Below are 14,140 nucleotides of genomic sequence, written 5' to 3'. Positions count from 1 at the left end.
ATCAAGGCATAAAATGTATTTTGAATTTGCCCCTCTGAGATGAGGCCTTAGAATCTTTGAGATAGTTTTAAACTCCGTGAGCATTCCTGGCCACTCTGCTAGAAATGATCAAAGGAAGACCTACAGGAGCAATTGGAGAGAGAGAGAAAACACCATGGTGAAAAAGCAGAATACTGACTTTGCTTTCATCTTAGGCCAAAGCTCACTGAGGCAGATTTCATTAACCAGACATGATGACCATAATACAAAGGATCTGTTTTTGTTCACAGGAGGGAATAAAACACCCAGCCAGAACTTTGACTTTTTTTCTATGTGTGTGTGTGTGGTTGAGGGATCTTGTTGCTGTGCCACTGCAGCATTTAGTGTGTCCAAATGCTATGCAAGTTAAGGTTTGTGTACATTTACAAGCTACAAGGAGCAGGGACAGCCCTAGCATGAAGCAAGATGAAGGGGGCCACTTTTCAGGGGTGATGTGGCAGTTCACCCAGCACCTCCTCCCCACCAGGGACAGGTTGCAGAGGACGGCAGGCAAAAAACCACTGCTTTTCCTCTTCCTTTCCTAACAGGAAGGGAGAGGTTTGAAATAAGTGAGGTGTTTGATTCCAATAAGGAAAAAAAGATAAAGGGGGAGGAAGGACTGAGATGCCATTTTTGTGCTCTTCTTCAGGAATTTCAGTGGGTGCTGTTTTTCCTCACCCAGGCATCTCTATGATATTATAAGATGCTCCTGTTGGAATTCCTGAAGAAGCCTGTTCCTTGTTGAATCTGGTCACCCTGGGATGCCTGGTGGGCAAAAGTCCATTTAAAGTCCTCCTTGTTGCACTCTGTGCCCCCAAACAGTATAGCTCATAAGTAATAGACACCATGTAAAATGCTGACACAAACAGCCCTGAGCCATTTTTGGAAGGGTGGAATATCAGATAGATAGATAGATAGATAGATAGATAGATAGATAGATAGATAGATAGATAGATAGATAAAGTTAGTGAGAGAAAACCACAACCATACTGGTTCATAGACACATGAAACAGAAAGATGATACAGAAAGAGATTACATACACAGTGACCCCCAACCCACCACAAGCAGGGCCTGTGCTTTAAAAGGAGAATAACAATTGCATGGATGTACTTTTATTTTCTTCTTTCAGTTTCTATGTTGTGGGAAGAAATCACCCTTTGGAGAAGCAAGCTGCATTGAAAGTGAGATGTGCCAGTTAGAAATGATGGGAACAACAAAAGAGGTAATAAAGAGCTGTGCTGGTAAGCTGTAGTTTTCACTTGAGTCCCCACAGAGTTCTTTATGCATTAGAGCAGCAGTGCAAGAGCTGTCCCCACACAGCATTTTTGCCAAGAGCTGCCACCATTCATAATCTTGTGTTAGCCTTTCCTGAAAGGCATGAAGACTAAAGTTGAAGAATGTGTTGGAATGCACAGAAGATTCAGGTACTGGAAATTACACTTGAGCATCAGTTTACTGGCTGTAAGGCAGGAGATTACAGGAAGCTGCTTGACCATTACAGGGAGACTATGTGAGGCCATACAGTACACAGCTGTATAGTTGTGTAGCTTGATTCTGGGCACCTCTTGCTGCTATTAACGATTGCAGCAGTGTGCTGTTTCGGGTTATGGGAGAATACAATATCCTTTCTAAACAATGAGCTTACTTGGCACAGTTTTGCAGAGAGCTGAGCACTTCAGCTCAGTTTGGCAAAGCATATGAGTAACCTCAAGTTAATGATCACTGCACATGCTCTAGAAGCCACCTAATGGCGCAGCAGGGAAATGACTTGACTAGCAAGCCAGAGGTTGCTGGCTCAAATCCCCAATGGTATGATTCCCAGACTATGGGAAACACCTATATCGGGCAGCAGCGATATAGGAAGATGCTGAAAGGCATCATCTCATACTACGCGGGAGATGGCAATGGTAAACCCCTCTTGTGTTCTATCAAAGACAACCACTCGAAGGCACACTTTACTTTACACATGCTCTAAAGCAGGGGTAGGCAAGCCTGGCTCTCCAGATGTTCTTGAACTAAAACTCCCATTGTTCTCAGCCACAGTTTATCGGGGGATGATGGTATGGGAGTTGTAGTTCAACAGCTGGAAAGCCAGAGTTGCCTGTCCCTGCTATAAAGGCAAACAGGTGTTCCTTGGATGAAGGTAGAATACACGTCTGTGAATGTACAGTATGTTGTTTCGAAAGACCTGGCTAGATTCAGATCCAAAGTCCTCAACCTGTCCCCATTAAGCTGTTCTCCACAGTGTTTGGACCCTGCTGTCCTTTACTGCAGTGGCTTGCACAGTACATTTTGTATAGCTGAACACTATGCTATTACCCAGTAGTGGTGACAGTAGTATGTCTCCCACCACCACCAAACTTCTGTATTATAAAAACACAAACATTATCCCCACTTCCTACGCACATGGTCTAGGTGTGCCCAATGCTGTAGCACTTTTCAAGCTAAGCAAGGGTTTTCAGTGCCTGTGTGGAGAGAGTTCTCGGAGCCCCGTGTGAGCACTCTGGGCTTTCTACAGGAAGCCTTTGGCACAACTGCTTAGTCCTCTTTCCCTAGTGAAGCTAAGTCATGTGTATCTGGACTGGATGCATATTCTTCCCTTGTTTACCCTTGCCTCCACCTTCCAACCTCTCCCTCTGTTGCCTCTCCTTTTTGAATCTTGAATTCCTTCAGTAGGGACTTCTTTGTTGCTAATCTATAAAGTGTTGTGCACTAAGTTCTTTGTTATCATCGTCGTCATCGTCATCATCAAGCTACAACAAACAGAATAGAATAACCAATAATAAAATGATATATCGTCCTGATAGTACTGTAATATTATGCTGGATTTATTATTACCATTATGATCTGGTGCCTTGTTCATAAAAAGTTCTCAAGCGGTTTATATAGCAAAAGAAATGGAAATAATTGTCAAGTGACTGACAGTCAGTATTGACAATCAGCATAGTAGACCACCAGCTCACTTACCTGTGCATTTCACATGTCTCTGTTACAGTTTCTCTTCATTCTTCCCTTTTTTGGAAATCATAAAAATGGACATGCACATAGGGAGAAATGCATAATTTAAAAAAGTTTATGCGGTTGGTGCTGCTCATGCTAGACTATACAGTGAATCAGAACTGAAGTTCTTTTAGAATTAAGACTAACCTTAGGACTTGAAATGATTTGCTGTTAAATCGACAGGTATTTTCTGGCTGATAAAATATCCTATTTCAAACAATAAAGAGTCTGGAGACCTAGCAGGAAAAAAACTCAGACTACACCCTGCAACAAACCCAGATGCCAGCTGTGTTCCTATATCCACTCAAGCAACACTATTATAGAAATAGAATGCAATGATGTCAGGGCCTTTTCCACGTTCCCCTCTAGTATCTAGATATAACAAACAAGTCAGTTTCCATGCAAAGCAATAAATGGACAAATTTAAAATGGTAGCATTCAGAAACCAAGGGTAGGACTCTGCAGCTGACCTTAAAGTCACCATTCTTCCAAAGCTCAAGTTTTATTCTTGTTGTTTCTGCTGCAACAGACTCACATGCCTCCCCATGAATATATTGTGGGTCAGATGTATAATTTTCCCTCAGTTTGCCGCCCAGATGAGGTTTACAGCTTGCAATTTGATTCAGTGGAGCTGCACTTATTTGGGAGTTAAGTGCCATTGAAATGAACTGCACAGAACTAAAGTTCTGAATAAATATGGACCGGATTGGACTGCATGAGAAAAAGGATGAACTTTGTTTCTTTTCTGTAATATTTTCTTCTCAGTTGAGACCACAACTAGACTATCCTTATACCATGCAGACTACATTAATGACTATTAAAAAACAGTAAACATGGTTGGTATGACCTTGAGCAGAAAAATAATTAATTAAGGTTCTTCCTAGCCTCAAAAGCCACTTCTCTTGTTCTGCAGGATTGCCTTCAAGAGATCCAAAACTTCCAGAAAAAACACATGAGGTTTGTCTCCATACTGATGACCATCACTGTTATCCTAATGGCAAGTCACTGTGTGTTTTCCTATATCCTCTTGCTTTCCAGAAGAAGCTGAAGCAAAGCTACTGATCTAGTTTTGTAGATGGGAGCACAGTTCTCGAGAGGTGGCAATATACTATTTTTCTAGAAGAACCTTTCCTGAGGTCACAGGGACCAAGGAGAGCAGCTCTGACTCGTTGCCCTTCACTGCTTGAAGTGAATGGCAACAAGCCACCTGCCCTGCTCCGACGGGAGCCTGAGCCAGAACTGGCGACACCCATTTCACTGACCCTGATGCTGCCCCTCTGCCTCCACACAGCCAGGCCAGCCTCACCTTCTAAGGCACACTAATGTAAGCCTGTGGTGAGGCAGCATGGATGGAACTTGCATCCAGCGGCAGCTCTCCTTGGCCAGCATGGTGTAGTGGTTAGAGTGCTGGACTAGGACTGGGGAGACCCAAGTTCAAATCCCCATTCAACCATGAGACTTGCTGGGTAACTCTGGGCCAGTCACTTAACTCTCAGCCTAACCTACCTCACAGTAGGTTGTTGTGAGGAGAAACTTAAGTATGTAGTACACTGCTCTGGGCTCCTTGGAGAAAGAGCAGGATATAATTTTTTAAAAACATAATAATAAATAATAAATAATAAATAAATTGCCACCACTGCTGCTGCGCTGCCAGCACCAGCAGCTTATTTGCTTAGATACTCATTCCCTACAGCAACAAACATCAAATGAAGCTTTGTCTCCCCTCCATTTCAGGTCCAATCTTAATTATTTATTTTACATGTATATCCTGGTGTTCCTCCAAGAAGCCCAGGGCAGTGTACGTGGTTTTGGTTTATGTTTCTTATGCACTTCACAGCCTTGTGAGGTAGGTTAGCCTGAGGGACAAGGAATTGTCTGAGTCACCCAGTGAGCTGAATGGAAGCCTAGACTGGGGTCTCCCTGATCCTAGCCTGACACTCAACCATGCTGGCTCTTTACTTTTTCAAATGACAGGAATAGCTGTAAGAATTTTATTATTTATCTTGGATTAGCTGAATTATCGGGACCAACACCATAACCTAATGACTTAACAATATAAAGTTCTTCCCAGAAGAAGGGTCACTCATGTATCTCTTCCCTCTGCCCTACCTCTCAGATACACAGATTTCTTTTAGATTGGAGGGATTTGCCGGATCTGACAGCTAGCTCAGCTTTTACCAACAGTTTAGTCCCATGAATCAGCACAGTGAAGTAATATTATTAGCACAACCAATGATGTTTTTAATTCCTGTTCCTTTCTTTGCCCATTCTAGGTGTATGAGATGATCTTAACTTCATTCCTCTGGTTCTCAATCCACTACAACAACAGTTTGGACCGGAAAGGCAGATACGTTCTTGCAAAGCAATAGGGTGTTGACTTCCCCCTGTACAAGGAGAAGGATCAGGATCACTGGAGAGCATGAGAAATTGGACCATGTGTTGAAGCTGTGGGTGGACTATGGGTGGCCCTTCATGCATGGTCTGATTATTCAATCTACTTGTTTTCTTTTCACAAACCTGCTGTTTCATATGTGGTTTGACCAAGATTATGCAGCCGAGAAAGCTGTGGCATCTGTAGAGAGGGACTGAAAAAAGTGATGATCAGCCAGGACATTGGAAGCATGCAGTGTGGAAACATGAAGACAGAATATATACAAGGAACCAAGAAAATGCCCAGCCACAAGCTGAAAACAATAATTTAGAGCCTCCAAAATAGCTAGTCAAAACAGAACAACATACCCAGAGAAAAGGAAACCCAAAGAAATGGAAACTGCTCTGCTCAAGAGCCAGCAAGACATTTTTAGGAGAGAGAAAGAAAAACAGCAGCTTGTTTTACATTATTCTTTTCCACTGTTTTATGGCCAGGTCTGCTGAACCCGAATTAGAGAGGCCATTCACATGACCTACCGGGCAGGTGGAGGGAAGGCTTCCCAAACCTTGCCTTCTCCCCAGATGATTGTTGGTTACTTGGTGGGAGCGCGGAGTGGACTCCCACACAATCAGCCCTGCTCTGTGCAGTGCAGAGCATGGCAGATTGATCTGAGCCAAGACTCATTGTCCTAGCCTCCGTGACCCACAATGCACTGCGCAACATGCTCTAGGCTCCCAGCTCTGTGTCTATGGGGGCTAATTTAGCATTTAGTTCTGGTTAAGGGAGTATTCGCTCCCTTAATCTCAGCTGACAGCCGGGTTTGAAAGCAGGGCTAGGTGGTGCTGCCCTACCAGGTTTGGGCCCGATGCCACTGGTTCCCACGCACAGCCTAACCCGGGCTGGGCGTGAGAACAGCTTCAGAGTCTGTTTGCATTTTTTGTATATTTAGTTTCAGGAAATGAAAATACTCTGACTAGAAAAAAAACACCCAATTATTTATAATAAAAAAATAAACCAATTGCAGCAGAAAAGGGGGTACAATTCTATTTTATTAAGTTTAGGCCCCAACCCAGCTAAAGCTAGTCTGACTGAAACTAATTAAAGAAATGAACTAGATTGGAGCTCTAATAATCTGAACTGTGGATTTATAGTACAATTGGCAAAAGCACAGATTTGAATTGGGTATTTCAAACTCTTTCTTTTTCCTCTTTATCTGTTTTAGCACTGCCTCACAGGTCTTTGTTATCAGCTAGATGCAAATACGAATCTATTGCCATCCCTTTAAAAGACTTAACTAGATCAAATGCTTGATCTCACAATACTTTTTTCTGTTCTGGTTACTGGACCATTTCAGTACTCAAAGTTCTGTTGTAGGAGTTGATTTTTGAAGGCACCCTTTCCACAGGATGTGGGTTGTCTAGTATGTATTATGTGCTTAACTTAATGTTTTTGTATACTTAACTTTGACCCCTAGCCCTGAAAAAGTGTGCCATGAAAAACACTGACATTGGCTCAATGTCATTAATCAATAACACCAACTTTAATACAGGTTTCAACATTCTCAGTTTACTAGTAGGTTGTACATTAAAAGGCACATTGGAGAACATTGGGCTGTCTATCATATGTGGTCCTGTTGAAATTCTGACTGGGGTTGGTATGTTCTGCATCCAGAATGCAAGCCTATTTTCTGGATATATCCAGTCTGGATTTATCTTCTGAATCTGGATGAAGTATGCAGTTTGGACATTTATTTCTGGAACGTTAAACGGTAGTAGCTATACACACTGTAATATACCCTGCCTTCAGTTAAGAAGAGCTCGTGTGAGGACAGAGCAAACAAGAAATGTATTATTACAATTGTATTTAATACTTTTTTAATACTATCACTATTAAAATTTTCTTTATTCTGAATTTGATTAAGAAGATCTGTCCTAGGTTTTTGTAAATTCTGCCTACCAGTAAACTCTATTTAGGACCGACAAGAGGAAGTACTTTTTCACACACCACACAATTAATCTATGGAATTCTTTGCCATGGGATGTGGTGATGGCCACCAGCTTGAATGGCTTTAAAAGGGGCCTAGACAGATTCATGGTGGACAGGGCTATCAACGGCTACTAGTCTGGTGGCTGTGGGCCATCTCCAGCCTCAGAGGCACAATGCCTCTCAATACCAGTTGTAGGGGAGCCACAGCAGGAGAGAACATGCACATGTTCACATGCACACTTGCCTATGGGCTCCCCAGAGGCTTCTGGTTAGCCACTGTGTGAAACAGGATGCTGGACTAGATGGGCCTTGTGCTGGTTCCAGCAGGGCTGTTCTTATGGTCTCTGATCTAGCTAGTACATAAATTATAATGATGATAAGCAATGAGTCATTTTTATCACATTCTACAAACGCCTTCTGTGGAAAGTACTGTCCTGCCCCTCCTGTGCATATTTGAGGCCTGGTGGTCTGCACATGCAGCAGAATCCAGAAGTAGCAGAGTAGATTGGAACAACTTCTGTCAGATGGCAGAGAGAAATCTCAGTGATCCCCAGAAATTCCTTATGTTTGCATCAAAATGGAAGAGCCACTTTGTCTTTCTGATATGATTTGAACAATCACAGTGGCTGGAATGTGCCAGGACAAAGTGGGCTTCACCTTAGATCCTTTTAACCAGCTAATGTCAATAAAGGATAAATGGTTCCCTTACTTTTCAAAGAACCCATAACACACCCATTTTCTTCAGCATTTTATTCCCCATTGCCCCATATTTTATCACGTAAAGCTTTAAGTCATGGGGTTGCCAGTTTGAATATTATGCCACCAGTGAAAGTTTGAAGTCCACAATTTTACCCTTCCAAACTGGTTCCCGTGCCAGTTTCTGATTTCTACCCGAGATTCTCTACCTAACTTGTCACCAATTTGGGAGTAGTGAATATCGGGCAGAAGTTGGAAACTGGTGTGGGTACTGGAGGTTGGTGGGATCAGGCACTCCCAATGGATACACATGCTCTCTGGGAACCTCCAGTTCCCATCTTACTTTCAGGCAGTCATGTGAATCAGTTCTGTATATAACAGGGTCCTGATATTCCTTTCTGCCATAAACAACATATTTATAGCTTTACTGAGAAGTCATATTAGGGGTGGATTTACAATTGAACAAATGTGCACAACTGAAATGGGCTGCCACTATGGGGATCCGTCCCCAAACCGTAATTTCTCCATAGCGATCAATGGGAAACTAAAAAATATTAATAATTCCCAATGGGCTGGGCAGAAAGCTCTGAAATTTCACGTGGTGTTCATACATGATTGAACATGATTGAAATGTGTGGATGTTCAAGCAGATCATTTATTTTTAATGATTTTTTTAAAAAAACTACTTCATTAAAAATCAACATTTAACTATTAACAAGCAACAGGAAGGCTGATCTCCTTGAGCATCCACACATTTAATGCTACCATCATGTTCTATTCCCATATGAATTTTGAGAACTGTCTGCCCAGGCATTTGGGAATTATAACATGGGGTGCAAAAAAAGGGGGTACTACTCCTTTTATAGCCACCTAATGGAGTAGTAGGGTCATGACTAGAGGTTGCCGGTTTGAATCCCCACTGGTATGTTTCCCAGACTATGGGAAACACATATATTGGAAGAACAGACTATGGGAATCACCCGCAGCAGTGATATAGGAAGATGCTGAAAGGCATAATCATATACTGTGTGGAAGATGGAAATGGTAAATCCCTCCTGTACTCTACTAAAGACAACCACAGGGCTCTGTGGTCACCAGGAGTTGACACCGACTCGATGGCACACTTTACACTTTACTTCCTCCTTTTATATATTGGCAAGATGCAGTTTAATCCAAATGAGGCTTGAATGATGGAGAGAGTGGGTGATTACATTCCAGAACTTTTTGTAACTTTCAGCCATTAAACAAAGCAATTATGACATTTTAAAACAGTTTTAGATTTTTAAAAAATCATTAAAAATCAATGAGTGAATAAATATCCTTGAAAGTCTGCATACTTAATGCTATAATCATGTGATAACATTAAGTGTTAAATTAAACACCCAGCCATTTGGGATTTATTACTCTTTTTAAGTTTCCCATCAATCCCTAAGAGGAAATGATCTGATGAGGCCCATGTTTAGTTGAACTAATTTGCATGAAAAGGTCCACATAAGGTGAGAAAGAACTATCTATAAGATCCAGTTATGAAGCAGCTCCACCTCTTCCATGCTCCATAAAAACATAAGAACAGCCCTACTGGATCAGGCCCAAGGCCCATCTAGTCCAGTATCCTACTTCACACAGTGGCCCACCAGATGTCTCTGGGATGCCCACAGGCAAGAGGTATGTGCATGTTCTCTCCTGCTGTGGCTCCCCTGCAACTGGTATTGAGAGGCATTGTGCCTCTGAGGCTGGAGGTGGCTTATAGCCCTCAGACTAGTGGTTATTGATAGACTTGTCCTTCATGAATTTATCCAAACCCCTCTTAAAGCCATCCTGGTTGTTGGCTGTCACCAAATCTTGTAGCAGAGAATTCCATAGGTTGATTATAGGTTGTTTGACAAAGTATTTCCTTTTGTTGGTCCTAAATTTCTTGGCAGTCAATTTCATGGGATGACCCCTGGTTCTAGTGTTATGCGAGAGGGAGAAAAATTGCTATCAACTTTCTCCATGCCATGCATGATTTTATAGACCTCTATCATGTCTCTCCTCAGTCGTCTTTTTTCTAAACCATTCCAGTTCTGAAAATTCCACTCAGTATGCATTTCCTATCCTGCAGTTGCTTCCAATAGCTGCAGTCACGTACAAACAATTCAGAATTGCCACCATGGAAAAATGTTAAACGTATGTAAGCCTTTTGAGAGAGCCTTTGCTAAGAAAACTAGCTCTTGGCTATCACTGCTAATGTTGTTATCCCAGAGGACAGATGGAAGGTCACATGACTACTTCAAGGAAAATTAAATTAAAGTGCTCTTCTTTCTTTCTCTTATGTATGCAGGCAGCACTGTTATAGTTGCAAAGGCATTAGCATAATTTGTGTTAGGCAGTAAATCTTCCAACTCTGAGTAGACATGCACACAGCTGGCAATGGCTCTGCACAAAGGACAAATAATATTATTATGTGTCTGCTTCTACTTCTCTGAGTGGTGAAAAGTCACAAAAGTGCAGTGCTGTTTGGGTTCTGGCTTCCTTCCTTCTGAGGATAGATCTCTGAGGGTTTGTGGTAAGATTTGGTTTTTTTACAGATACAAACTGAACAAATTGATTTTTCCAAATCAAAACACCCCCAACTTCTTTGGCACACACACACACACACACACACCCCGAATTACCCCTGATTCGATTGGTACCCCAATTTTTCCAAATCCAAATCCAAATCTGAATTGAATCAGATTTTTAAAAGGGTCCTGGGGCAAAACGTGGGTGGGGGGATGGGTAGTGCCCTATAGGTGGAAGCTACCACCCAGATTTCAAAGAAATTGGGCATTTTTAAGGAATTTTTGAACTTTATGTGTCTTTAAGATTTTTCCCATAGGGAATAATGGAGGTTTCAGAAGCCCCATAATTCCACTTTGGGGTCACCAAGGTGGCCCAGAGTGAGTGGTGGTATAGTGCACATAGGATGCCAACCATGCCCATGGGTTGCTAAGCCATGGGGTACTGGGTTTTGTTGTTTCGGAGGTGTTCTGAGTGTAGATTCTCTGGTAGCATATGACAGTGGATTCATGGAGCCAGCATGGTGTAGTGGTTAGAGTGCTGGACTAGGACCGGGGAGACCCGAGTTCAAATCCCCATTCAGCCATACTAGCTGGGTGACTCTGGGCCAGTCACTTCTATCTCAGCCTAACCTACTTCACAGGGTTGTTGTGAGGAGAAATTCAAGTATGTAGTACACCACTCTGGGCTCCTTGGAGGAAAAGTGGGATAGAAATGTAAAAATAAATAAATAAATAAATATCTCATATGCTGCCAGATAATCTACACTCAGAACACCTCCGAAACAACAAAATCTTGTACCCCATGGATTAGCAACCCATGGGAGTGGTTGTCATCCTATGTGCACTACAACACCATTGCTCTGGGCCATCCCGGTGCACCCCAAGTGCAGTTATGGGGCTGCTGAAACTCCCATTATTCCCTATGGGGAAAAATCTTAAAGATGCATAAACTTCAACAATTCCTAAAATGAAATATGGGTGGGGGCAGGCATCCATTGGGGCACTACCACCCAACTCACTCTTCTTCCCTCGAAGCCCCCTTTCTGCCCCTAATCTGCCCAAAGACACACAAACTTCAACAATTCCTTAAAAATCAGCCCTTTGCCCAAGCACTCTGAAATCTGGGTGGTAGCAGGCACCCATTGGGGCACTACCACCCCACTTCTTCTGCCCTGAAGCCCCTTTTCTGCCCTGAATCTGTCCCAAAGATGTGAAAACTTCATAAATTCTTTAAAAATCACCACTTTGCCAATTCCTTTGGAATCTGGGTGGTAGCCCAACCCACTGTGGCACTCCTAGGAGGCACTCACAGGCAGAAATGGGCACTGTCTGTCTCCATTGTCCCATAGGGTGGATGCAGCACATACACATCAACAACAGCAGCAGCAGAGCTTTGCAAAGAACAAGGTTTCCAAAGACCAAACACTTCCACTGTGTCACTCACCACATCCATTGTGTCCCACCATCCCCCCCAGAAATGCAATTGATCTACACAAAACAGTGTGAAACAACAACAATGAAATGCACTGCCCCATGCACCCCCTCCCAATGCCGGGTAACAGCAGCAGCCAGTAAGAAGCAAGAAAGTAAGTTAGTGTGATATCACAGATGCAGCAGACTAGGGCCAACAACAACAGCATCAAATGTGCCCTGCCCTCCATCCCCCAAGCATTTTTCATCCACAAGCAACAGACACAGCTACATCTGTGGCACCCAGCCATAAAAGTGGGTTAAGTAAGGAAGGGTGCAAAAAACAACATTCTGCCAGTGGAACAGCGAGGTGTGGCCTGCCCTCTGACCTACACAAGTAGAAGAGTGATGATGACAAGAATGACACACAATTTTTGACATATCTGCAACAGACCAGAGCCTGTGGTACCAGCACAACCTATTATGGAAGCAATCTAGTTTGAATAAAAATGATGATAATGCTAGAAGTCACAATATGACCCAATCTTCATTACAAAGAAGTCCAGAGAGGGGGGGGGGAGATGAACGAACCGGTTCTGTGCCAGTCCATGAGGTCCTCAAAATACAGGCATAACAACAAACCATCCAAGACATTTGGGAATTGCATTTTACACACACACACACACACACACATACACACTGTAACTAGGAAACGGATTCAATAGGAAACAAATAGAGAGCAATAAGGGAACAGATACAATACAGATACAATATAACTAGGGACTGGGAACAGAATAGATACAATATAACCAGGGAAGATACAATAAGCTGCTGGGCAGAGAATATTAATACTGATATATTATGGGGCAGAGGGCTGGAGGAGGACAGGCTTCTGTTTTTTAAAAATGCCCCCACCCAAATCTTTGGAATGGGGAAAAAGACAGAATTGTTTTTTGAAACCATGAGGCTCTGCTACCCTTCTAACCACCAACTAGTAACGGGGATCCCTCCCACACAGAATCCCTGTTTAAGCTTCTTATAAACTAAACAACACACAACTTTTTAAGGGCTGGTGGCTGCTGGGACAGACAGGCAGCGATTCTCTCAGTCTCAAGGGGGTGAAAAAAGAATTCTTCTCAGAATTCACACAAAAAAAAAGAAAGCAAGAAAGAAAGCAATGCAGAAATAAATTTTAATCCATTCGCAGGCAGGTAGCCACCCTAGCCACTATCCAGCAGGGGCAGACAGGCAGGCTGGGTGGGCAGGCTGGCCTCAGGCTGGCAAGGCAGAAGGCAATAGGCATAGGGATAATGGCATGGTGGCAAGCAAAGCAAAGCAAAGTTCTCTCTCCTCCTATGAGTACGGTATGAGGCAGAACAAGACAGAATGGTAGCTGGCAGGCTGCTGCCTCTTTAAATCTGAATGAATATGAATGAATCCCTTCTTGAACTCCCTCCCACCCTTGCTCCTTCTTCGACCCCTGGCCAATGTGGGGTCAGTCAAAACTGGCAAGAGCCAAAGGTGCCAATCAGGAGCAAGGAGGGAATCGTCAGATCAGCCCAAATTCAAATCGCTGTCAAATACAAAATGGAGACTGACTCAGAGATCACCACAAAATGGAAGTCCGAAACAACAAATCTTTTGGAGCCGAAATTCGGGTGTTTTCTTTTGTCTCCAAAACTTTCAGAAGGTGCAAAAAGGTGATTTGTTTTGTTGACAAATCACCCGAAACAGCCCGTTTCAGGTACAAATCGTTTTGTACCCGAAACACTTCGCACATCCCTACTGAATATTAGATGGAGGAGTTGGAACAGAAGAGCACTCCTACAAGTCAGCAAAGTTACATCAGTTCTCAGAGAGAAAACCCTGAACCCTAACATATTTCAGCTTTCTTCCAGACTCTACATCTGAGATTTTCCAGAGCTCTACCTGTGTCTGTCCCTATCCCTGTCTTGCACCTTGACAGAAACTGCTGTTTCCTTTCACAGACATGCCTGGCTTTCAGAAGGTAAGAGCAACTTACATTCTCACATCAGCCCCTCTCATCAGGTGAAAGATACTTGTCATCTTACAAGGCTCTTGATAGCTCTCCCCACTCCAACCGGGGTTCTTCAGGGC

The 14,140-nt window shown here is 43.0% G+C and overlaps 1 protein-coding gene across 1 annotated transcript in view; it reads left to right on the top strand.

Moving 5' to 3' along the window:
- Nucleotides 1–7,301, top strand: part of TSPAN32 (tetraspanin 32) — a 53,233-nt gene extending 45,932 nt beyond the window's left edge. The window contains exons 6-8 of the mRNA XM_053287319.1: nt 1,149–1,241; nt 3,933–4,016; nt 5,293–7,301. Coding sequence (XP_053143294.1) covers nt 1,149–1,241; nt 3,933–4,016; nt 5,293–5,388 — 273 coding nt within the window. The 3' untranslated portion in view covers nt 5,389–7,301. The remainder of the gene's footprint in view (nt 1–1,148; nt 1,242–3,932; nt 4,017–5,292) is intronic.
- The last annotated feature ends 6,839 nt before the right edge of the window (nt 7,302–14,140 follow it).

The sequence above is a fragment of the Hemicordylus capensis genome, chromosome 1, assembly GCF_027244095.1.
Source record: "Hemicordylus capensis ecotype Gifberg chromosome 1, rHemCap1.1.pri, whole genome shotgun sequence".
Classification (NCBI taxonomy): Eukaryota; Metazoa; Chordata; class Lepidosauria; order Squamata; family Cordylidae; genus Hemicordylus; species Hemicordylus capensis.
Note: the sequence above shows the minus strand (reverse complement) of the source record. Positions and strands in the feature narration are given on the sequence as shown.